The sequence below is a fragment of the Guillardia theta genome, assembly GCF_000315625.1.
Source record: "Guillardia theta CCMP2712 unplaced genomic scaffold GUITHscaffold_90, whole genome shotgun sequence".
Taxonomy (NCBI): Eukaryota; class Cryptophyceae; order Pyrenomonadales; family Geminigeraceae; genus Guillardia; species Guillardia theta.
In genome coordinates, this window is record NW_005434584.1 from 1136 (window position 1) to 11048 (window position 9913).

Genomic DNA, 9913 nt, shown 5'->3' on the forward strand with positions numbered 1-9913 from the left:
TCCCCTCCCTTCGAGTTTCTTCATGCAAGTGAGTAACCGATCATGTAAGTCCTCCAGCAGTTCGTCTTCGTATCGCATGGTATCCATTCGCAACGTATTTGTCATAAAGCGGTGGAAACGTGTGGACTGGTACATTATTGTGACTTGATTTCCCCTTTTGATCTGTATTCCTTCCTCAAGGACATGTTGCAGAAGTAAACCGATTGCGATTGTGTTCGCTCGGATGATGCTGCACTTCCCATTGATTTTCATCCCTCCTCCTGACGTCATCTCTTTTTGTTGGAGAACATATCCTACTCGCATGGATCTGTTTTTTCTGCCCTGCATGATGTCTCCTTCAATAGCTGCTGTGAAATGCCTTCCGCCTTGATGATCGCTGCACGGCTGGATCTGATCCCTTCGTCTGTTACACAGCTCCTCATACGTTGGGAGGATGTTGTCCTGAAGCTGGACTCGTAAGTATGTTGGGAGTGTGTGCCTAACTAGTATCCATAACTCCTCTGCAGTCTTCATCAAACACCTATTCCCTGATTGCCAGAAGTTTGCTGCATAAGCTATTTGAGCGCCTTTCGGGACCCGGCTGATAATTTCAAAACCTTCTGGTATCTCATCAATGTTATTCTTCCATCCTATCAGAATGACATGTATTGTATCCAGGATTTGTTCACGAAATCTCTTTTGTTTGTCCATCCAAACCACCACTCTGTGCAGTTCCCTTGCTCTCTTCTTGTCCAGAGCCTGGGGATGTGTGTGTAGGGTAGGCCAGTTACGAAATGTACTGATGTCGCATGCTGTAATCTCTGCTAGATGTTGTAAAAACTCGTATGCCAATGGTTGTGTTGTTTCTTGGCGAACCTCTGATACTACCTCCTCGAGTTGTTGCCACCATGCTGTAGCTTCTGTTTCGCCGTCGTCCAATGCATTAACTATTTCCAGCAGCAGATGGATGCTTTGATTGCAGTCTCTTCGGTTATTACCGTCCTCTTCCCTTGTTGCAGATGTGAAGGGAGCCGAGTCCAGTGACGCTTCCAACCATTCTATTGGTGGATCCACGGTCTTGCTTTCTTCAATTTGAGATCGCTCAAAGATGGCTATGTTCCCTTGAACTTTGAAAGGTATATTGCTTGTAGTGTAACAGAATCTTTCTTGCTGATTCCCTCCTTCATCATAACAGGTGGGGTCATGTTGGAGCCACCGCCTCAAAATTACCCGGGTACAAGCCTTCGTATTCGTTTCCTCTCTCCCTTGGTCCGGTCTGGCTAGTTTCTTGTGTGGCTGAAGTTCATGTGGGCTAGCCTCCCTTTTTCCTTTCCTTCTCTTGTTTAGAGGCTTCCCCTCCTCCCTGGCTGGCCTTCTTCTCTTCCCTGTTCCTGCCTGCTCAAGTCCAAGTTTTGCCCAGATGACATTCGCTTGCAGATATTGTGCAAGGATTTCTTCTGCTTGTTCCCTTTGCTTTGGGAATGGCCAGAGTCGGATGGGCAGGTGCAGGGAGATGCCCTCGGTATCTGGGACGGGTAAGACACTTGTCATGGAGTGGAAGCCTACTTGGGGCAGTAGTCTCCATGCCTTTGCAAAACTCTCCCAGCCTTGCCGAGCAGGAGATGTAGGTAGGGAGTTTTCTCCGGACAGCAGGGAGTTTTCTTCTGAGATCATCTTGTCCTCCAGGTCATGTAAGATGGCTATTGTCCCCGGTTTCATCTTGCTTTCAATCATTTCCCAACTGATGGTGGTCTGCATTTTTTCCGCTATCCAGATTGCGAGTCTCTCCGGTCCTCTTATCGCTTCGTTCTCTTTGAGTCTGCCCGATCTGATTTCTCGTTGTAGCTGGTTTATTGTTTGACACCCCCATTGGTTGCACCATGATGTTAGTTTGTGGATCAGACTGCTTTTGATATCATCATCCACCCTGCATTTCTTATTCGTTTCTTTCTCTAGATACCGAATCGCCGCCCTTCCCAAGATGGGTGCTGGATGGGGGAGTTGGAGGCCTCCTTTGTCCCAAGGTAGGTGAAAGATAGCGTTGCTTGTACTCTTGCTCAATCCCATAGCTCTTTTGAATGCTCTGGTCCAGAGGGTATCTAAGGTTTGTAAGTCTGACCAAGACCAGCTCACCAGTACCGCCGAGTATCTAAATATATTGACGATGCCTACCTTCACCAGGTAATATTTTTGGGCTGCCGAGTAAGCAGATGATTCAATCAGCTTTGTCAGTTCTTTTGTCTTCTCCAAGATGTGTTCTTTCTCTCCCCACGTGAAGGGGCAGGTGTGCGCCTTGTTGCCTCTTCCTCCTGGTCTCCACAAGCTGATCCGGATCCCTAGATATTTGAACCATTTTGTCGGTGGTAGGTTCACAAACTCCTTGTCGAAGAACTTGATGGTCTGTGTTCCTGGGATCTCCCTTCTTAGCCGATAATCAAAGCTGGTGATTTCAGATTTCTTCGTGTTCAGTTCTAATCCACTCCATCGACAGAATCGCTCTACCACTTGGACAAGCGTTTTCATCTCTCTCACTGAATGTGCTATCAGGACAAGGTCGTCTGCAAATGACAGATTATTAGGGTGTTGAGTTGCAATCTCGTCTTGTTGTTGATCGAGTTGTTTTGACAAGATGCTAAGCAGAAGATTTGTTTTTGGCGGACTTGCGGGGCTGCCTTGGGGTAATCCTCTGAGAAGTGGGATGGCTGCTGTTTCGAACCTCTCTGTCTGAATTTGCAGCGCTATCCCTTGGCTACAACTGATTGCGACGTCTACATCACACTGGTGAAAGCCATATACTTCCATGATTTTTGCAATGGATTCGACTGCCACATTGTTAAAGAAGTTTGCAAAGTCGAGGTACAGCAGGATGAGGTCGTGTTGATTACTCTGAGCCTCCTCGATGATGTTGAGTAGACGATGACCCTGCCTGATCGTCCCCCCCTCTGGTCTGAAACCTTCCTGGTTGTTAGTGAGTAGCTTATGTTTTTCAGCAGCTTTTGCCAGTCTGTGCGCTATGACTGCCTGGAAGATCCGCGTTACCGAGGAGAGGACGCATATAGGTCTTTGATTCTCCAAGACGTGACATATCTCATTTTTTGGGAGGAGCCTAACTCTCGCGAGCATCTTTAGTGTTTGCTTGTCTCCGATCAAGGCTCGGTTGATTGTCTTGCCTATTTCCTCCTTTGCACTGTCAGGCAGAGCTTTCAGAATCTCGTTTGAAATCAAATCCATGCCTGCTGCTTTCCGGTTGGCCAGTTTTTGAATCCATACTTGGATCTCGCCTGGCTCCAGCGGGTAAGCTATCTCTACATCCCTGGTCGGGTGTTGATTGATTTGCTCTGGGGGTTCGAAGTCCGGTGGTTTGACGGAAGTCAGTGATTGACAGCTTTTGCAGAAGAAGAGGATTGATGCTTCTTCGTTTTTCTGGCTTTTGTCATATAACGGAATCAGTCGTCCTTTTGTTTGACATTCAGCTCTTGCACAGGTTCCGTTCATGGTACATCCGTTGACTGCAAAGAAGGTTGCCGTGTGGGTTTCATCTTCTAGATCTCTTGCCAATCTCATGGGGAGGAATTGCTCGATGTTTTTGTATCCTTCCAGGCGCCACCCTCCTGGCTGTGTGATCAGTCCTCGGATGATGGGTACGATTGCGTGTGCAGGCGCCAGCGTTATGAACAGCTTTTGTGTCAGTGTTGCCAGGTTCCTCGCCCCGAGAACCTCGACGTGCAGCATGGTTTGATGTCTTGCATTCCAAAAGGTTTTGCTTGATTCTTTGGAGTTGCTCTGGAGGAATGTCTCGATTAACGGGTTCAGTTCTTGAAGATATGCTGTCTCCGGCTGTTGCAGCGCTGGCTGGAGATCTCTCCATGACGTAAGTTCGATTGTGTTTGGGTGGCACTTCTCTGGCAGTTGACTCAGCATTGGGGCTTTGGGCTTAAAGTCTGACTTCTTGCCCATTGCATTTTGAGACTCTTTACTCCCTATCGTGCCCAAGCGTCTTCTTCGTTCTTCGCATGTTTTCAGGAATATCTCTTGGTCTTGTGCTGCGCAGATCTCCTTGAATTTGGTCATATTCTCTCTTATTTCTGCATGTAAGCTCGACTCCTTGTGTGCGCGATCAATAAAGTCTGGAATTTCTGAAGCGTTTCTTAAGTCCTTGTGAAGTTGCTTGATTTTGCGTTTCAGATCCATCTGAATTTTGGATGCATGTCTTTTCCCGCTGGAGCCTCGTAGCGGAATTTCCTTGATGGGGAGGGCTGTTGTTATCAATTCGAGAATGTCGCAATCTTGATGTAGAGCTTGTGCCGCTTTTATCTTCTCATCAAGTGCTATTGCCCATTCCACGCCTAGTCTTCCCGATAGCTTGTCCATCTCGACCACCCTTTTCTTTCGTCGAGGGGTTGCTTCTCGATCCCTCCTTTGCGGGAGGATTTCAATCTTTGGGATGGCTTGCTTACCCTCAGCATCGAGAGAGCTCACATTCACTACAAGTGCTCTATGGTCGACTGCGGCTCCTATGATGCAATCCTCTGCGGTCTGCGAGATTAAGCTTACTGTGCAAGATGGATGGTGTAATGCAAAGACATGATCCAGTTTTGCTTGGTGATGACCCTGCTTGTACCATGTGGAGAAGGTGAAGTGCGTGCTGCTTCTGCTCATCTTCTCGCAAGTGACCATCTGGGATCGTCCAAGTTCGTTTAAGCCTTGTTCCATTATCCGACTCTCATGGGGATCTCTGGATGTTGTCGAGATGCATTGAAGTCGCCTCCTATGATGGTGTCGAGATGCATTGAAGTCGCCTCCTATGATGGTGAGCTTGACACTTGGCTCCGTCTTGAGCATCTGGCTCAGCGTTAAGTGGGTGTTACAGATCCCTATCGGTTCTTTTTTTCCGATCTGTAAAAGTTGTATTCTTTTTTGGAGATTCTGCTCTTCCAACATGTCAGCGCGGCGGCCGAGCAGGGGGGAGGGACGAGGGAGAAGGTCCGCATGTACTAGCGTCACAAGGCGAAGATCACTCTTACCCTTTCTCCCCTCCCCTGCACCTTTCGTCATGAACACTCGGTAGCATCCCCATTCTTTCTTGATCATCATTCGGAGATCTGCCTCCTTTCGTTTTCCCCCGACCAAAACTTCTTGAAGTAGCACGACTGTTGGTTGATATGTTTCAATCAGGTATCCTAGGATGTGTTTCAGCACAAATTGACTGCATCCATTGACATTGTGAGAAATGATGTTGCCAGGGGCGTTGTCCTTCCTGTGCGTTTCCACCCATGCTGATTGCACTGACCTGTCGGTGGTAGTCGTGGGTGGTTTGCTGCCTGCTGGTAGGATTTGCTCCTCCGCCCCCGTTGCCCATTGAAGGTGAGACGAGTTCCCATCTTGCATCTTTGTTGGGCCTGGTAGCTCCTCCTCTCCCCTTGTCTCCTTGTCGTTCTTCGAGATTGGCGCTGTGTGCATTGCTTGTGGCGGAGGAGGTGGCTGGAGTGGAGAGACGGGGCATGAAGCAGGAGGTGGGGGAGGGGAGGACGTCAGGATGTCTACCTGTGCTGACCTGTCTTGTAGTTGCAGGACCGTCGCGGCTATGAGCTTCGTTGATCCTTGTCCTCCTTGCTCCTGCTCGTCTTCCAATCTCTCCTGTAGCCAGGTGAGTTTTGACGTTGCGGCCATAAATAATCTCGAATGGCGCAAGGCCTGTTGAACGTTTGACGGAAGAATTGTAATGCATCTCGAAGAGGGGAAGAAATCTGTCCCAGTCATGGTTGACGCGATTGGCACAGTAGATGCGAAGAGCTTCAATCAAGACGGAGTTGAGGCGTTCAGGTCGAGCATTGCCTTGAGGATAGTAAGGCGAAGAATGCTTGATTTTGACCTGCAAGATGTCGAAAAGTTTAGTCCAAAAGGCAGAAGAGAAGATTTTTGCATTATCTGAAATGATTTCGTTGGGAAGGCCTTGGTTGGCGCAGACTTTCGAAACAAAAAGATCGGCAGCTTGTTGAGAGGTGAGAGTCTTCTTGCATGGAGACAGAAAGACACGGCCAGAAAAGTTGTCAACACAAACGAAGATCGAGTCGTAATGAGAACGAGTAGGCGGGAAGCCGGAAACAACATCGATGGAGATTGTAGCAAAACGATCAGACGGAGCTGCTTGACTGTGCGACGGTCCCATCTGTGGCTTGCGATAAGATTTGTATTGGATGCAAGATTGACAGGAAAGGATATAACGTTCGACTTGTTGACGCATAGAGGGCCAATAAACAACAGGAACAAGAGCCAGGTATGTTCGAGAGAAGCCGCGGTGACTGTGAAGGTCATGGGCACGGTATAGAACTTCTTTGCGAACGGATTGAGGAATGCAAATGCGTTGTCGGTGAAGACTGTCTGTTAGAATCAGGAGATGATGTTCAATGTGAAAATGCTTGTACGATGGGTTGTTTTGAACTGCTTGATAGATTGTAGAAAAGTATGAACACGAGGAATATGCTTGTACGATTGCGTCGTGAAGAGATTCAACGAGAGAAGCATTATCAGCAGGAGCATCGAGAGCAAGGAGATGATGAAAATCTTGATCATCTGAATGTAGGATTGCGTCAGCGCGTGGAGGTGCGACGTCGTCGTCGGGATATTGGCGGCTGAGAGCGTCAGGGACGACATTATCGGTACCTTTCACGTGCGCGATCTCGACGATAGAGAATTCACTGAGAGTTTCTAACCAGCGGCGAAGACGACCTTTGAGATCCTTTTGAGTTTGAAAGTACGTGAGAGCCTTGTGATCAGTACGAAGGATGATGGGCTTGCCAAGCAGATAAAATTGGAAGTGAAGAAGCACGTCTTTGATGGCCAAAAGTTCGCGCTCAGTGGTTTGATAATTTCTTTCTGCATCAGTAAATAGGCGACTGTAGAATCCAATGACTTTCTCTTTGTTGGCAGCGTCGTACTGAAGAAGAACACCGCCGAGAGCTGTGTTTGAGGCATCGGTGTGAACTTCTGTTCTAAGCGCTGGATCAAAGTGAGAGAGAATTGGGGAGGAGGTTAACCGGTGTTTGAGAAGATCGAAGGCTTGCTGGCACTCGGGAGTCCATTGAAAGACAACATTCTTACGAAGAAGAGCATGAAGAGGAGCAGCAATGTGGGCATAGTTGCGAATAAAGCGACGGTAATATCCGGAGAGCCCAAGAAATATTTTGATCTCCTTTGCGTTGCTGGGTGGTGGCCAGTCAAGGATCGCGCTGGTCTTACTGGATTGAGTCGATATGCCATCAGCAGAGATTTGATGACCGAGGAACTCGACACTATCTTGAAAGAGCTTGACTTTTGATTTCTTGAGGTAAACTTGATTCTCGCGGCAGCGCAGAAGAACGCGACGAAGAGTGTTGAGGTGTTGATCAAACGTGCCGAAATCAAGGATGAGCACTAACTTAGACCTAGCATCGGGTACATCTGTCGCGTGATGTATTGCAATGTTTACAGAGTCAACCGCCGCATCTCCCTGCAGCGTGCAGGCCCGCGGAATTGGTCTGTGGCAGTTTGTGAATCTACCAGACTTCAGGTATTTGTTGATAAGAGTTTGATCTCCAAACTCCGGTCGTTCCTGCAGTGTACAGTTAGCGACGAGTTCCATCATGTTCCTCATGGCTTTGCTGTTCCTTATGATAAAAAAGCCACTGTTGTAATCCATTTCTCCCCTTTCCGCCATGCCAAAATAATCTAAGTGAGCAATCCTTGCATATTCGAAGAAATCGAGAGTGATACTGGTGTTGAAAAACTGGATGTCACCATCGCACAAGAGCAAATAGTCGATTGTCGGATTTTCTGTCATGAACGTAACCAGATTGCGAATCTTTTGAGTCACAGAGAAATACCAAGACTCAGTCCTGAATCCAAATTCTCTAAACCTTGCCAGATCGATTTCAAAAACGTGCACCACAAATTCCTGTCTTCCTGTGATTGATCGCATAAACCCCTGCTCGAACAGAGTTCTAAAATTTTCTGAGAGGTTTACGACGACATGCTCCATGCGTTTCAAAACATTTTTCTTTGTCAGAGCACCAGTACTGCTCCTAGGTGATGGAATCTGCCTCCCATCATCCGATCGCCTCTGCCTCCCATCATCTGATCGACTCTGCCTCCCATCATCCGATCGCCTCTGCCTCCCATCATCTGATCGCCTCTGCCTCCCATCATCCGATCGCCTCTGCCTCCCATCATCCGATCGCCTCTGCCTCCCATCATCCGATCGCCTCTGCCTCCCATCATCCGATCGCCTCTGCCTCCCATCATCCGATCGCCTCTGCCTCCCATCATCCGATCGACCCTGCCTCCCATCATCCGATCGCCTCTGCCTCCCATCATCCGATCGACTCTGCCTCCCATCATCCGATCGACTCTGCCTCCCATCATCCGATCGACTCTGCCTCCCATCATCCGATCGTCTCTGCCTCCCATCATCTGATCGAGTTTGGATCGAAACACGTGATCTTGCTGTAACATTTGAAGTGTTGCGCAAGAAACTCATGTAAAGAAAGATCAAAAGGAAACTGCCTTGCAAACAAAGACATCGAAGAGAGCGTGAAGGAAGATGACCCATTACTAGATCCATCATTCCATGCGCACTCTGATTGGCAACGTTTACTCAACAGCAGCCAGCTCTGCAGGCGATAGGTAGACCTGACCAATCCGCCCCAGAGAAAAGACTCCCTATCAAGGAGAGGCAGCGAAAAAGTAGGCTTCCTACACTAGGCAAGCTGATTGTCCTCGTACCGGTTTTGCATTCAGCGCTGGCTATAAAACTCTTTTACACTGTCAGGGACGCCGTTTTCAACAGGGAAAATTTGTAGCCATTCTCTGGAATATTTGCCTGAGTATTCAAATTACTACTACAAGCAACTTTCAAAACAATCGACGGCTACCCCTACCCATCATGCTTGCTAGCTGGCAACCTCTATGAACGGGTGGGCTAGGCCTCCCAGCTGCAGCGCAAGCGATAACAGAACCATGGTCGCAATGCTGCGCATGCTTATCATTTCCTGCTGTTATGGACTATCATTCGGTGGATACAGCCCTGCTGCATCTACAAATATAACTGAGATACTATCTCGAACTGCCGTTCAATATCGACATTGCTTGAACCCGTATTCAAGTTGGGATTCGTTGTATCAAAATCTTGCAGCAGGCCCAATTCAAGACGGGTGGGCTTGGCCAACTGATGGAGATGAGCGTCTATGAAGTCTGGGTATGCCTGGAAAATCATCCATGTGCCTTACACCCGGTGGACACCTACTTTTGTTGGGTGTTCAACGAGATGACACAATCATGGGTCCCATTTGGGGAGAACGTAGATCTTAAGCTTGTACATGTGATCCCTCGCCCTTCGGAATGTGTAGGGTACGTGAACATATCACATTGCGCGGTGAACATTTCGATGACGGCAGACAATGCATTCGAATTGTTCGTCAACGGTGTGTACTTGGGATATGAAGATAACTGCAACTTCTGCCATACCTGGAAGTCTCAATACCTCGTATATGACTACACTGTGAACATCGATGTCATCGATGGTGAGAGAGAGATGGTGGTAGCAGCAAAGATTATAGATTGGCCTGGTGGCCTGACTGGCCTTATTGGAACCTTTGGAGGTGTTCCCACCAGCGCATCGGCAAACTGGAAGTGTGCGACATTTCCAGGAGATGTTCCCCCGAGGGGATGGACTGCAAGATCTTTCAACGACTCGCAATGGTCACAAGCAGTGCAAACTTTCCCAGATAGTCGATTTTTGCAACGCCCGTTGGACAAACAAGCATCCTGGATTGCTTCCCCAACGTACAATCTGAGGTACTTCTGTCGCGGAGTTATCAAGAATCCAGAGGCCGTTTGCACTCAGAATGTGAAGCAGAAAGTCCAGCCATACGAAATCCAGCTGAATGATCTGGTTTGA

General features: G+C 48.2%; 4 protein-coding genes across 4 annotated transcripts; 2 read left to right on the forward strand and 2 right to left on the reverse strand.

Annotated features, from left to right (window-relative positions):
• Positions 1–2464: 2464 nt before the first annotated feature.
• GUITHDRAFT_154845 (hypothetical protein) lies at positions 2465–4118 on the reverse strand (the record flags this gene model as incomplete). The annotated part of the gene is made up of 2 exons (XM_005824741.1): positions 3284–4118; positions 2465–2913 (listed from the first exon to the last, which is right to left on the reverse strand). Coding segments are annotated over exons 1-2 (928 nt in total), but the record flags the coding sequence as incomplete, so codon positions are not given.
• Positions 4119–4907: 789 nt separating this feature from the next.
• On the reverse strand, positions 4908–5610 carry GUITHDRAFT_154847 (hypothetical protein). The gene is made up of 4 exons (XM_005824742.1): positions 5545–5610; positions 5283–5492; positions 5155–5202; positions 4908–5043 (listed from the first exon to the last, which is right to left on the reverse strand). The coding sequence occupies exons 2-3, from the start codon at positions 5480–5482 to the stop codon at positions 5172–5174; spliced, it is 231 nt and encodes a 76-aa protein (XP_005824799.1). The 5' UTR covers positions 5483–5492; positions 5545–5610; the 3' UTR covers positions 4908–5043; positions 5155–5171.
• A 2450-nt stretch (positions 5611–8060) lies between these two features.
• On the forward strand, positions 8061–8429 carry GUITHDRAFT_39333 (hypothetical protein; the record flags this gene model as incomplete). Its single annotated transcript, XM_005824743.1, has 1 exon — positions 8061–8429. A coding segment is annotated over one exon (369 nt), but the record flags the coding sequence as incomplete, so codon positions are not given.
• Positions 8430–9184: 755 nt separating this feature from the next.
• Positions 9185–9913, forward strand: GUITHDRAFT_144656 (hypothetical protein; the record flags this gene model as incomplete). The annotated part of the gene is made up of 1 exon (XM_005824744.1): positions 9185–9913. The coding sequence occupies one exon, from the start codon at positions 9185–9187 to the stop codon at positions 9911–9913; it is 729 nt and encodes a 242-aa protein (XP_005824801.1).

Bases quoted from the DNA above. Each gene is read 5' to 3' on its own strand.
- GUITHDRAFT_154847 (XM_005824742.1), bottom strand. From the start codon at position 5,482: ATGCCCCGTCTCTCCACTCCAGCCACCTCCTCCGCCACAAGCAATGCA. The intron at 5,203-5,282 runs CTACCACCGACA...ATCATTTCTCAC, and splicing joins AGGCAGCAAACCACCCACGA to AATGTCAATGGATGCAGTCA.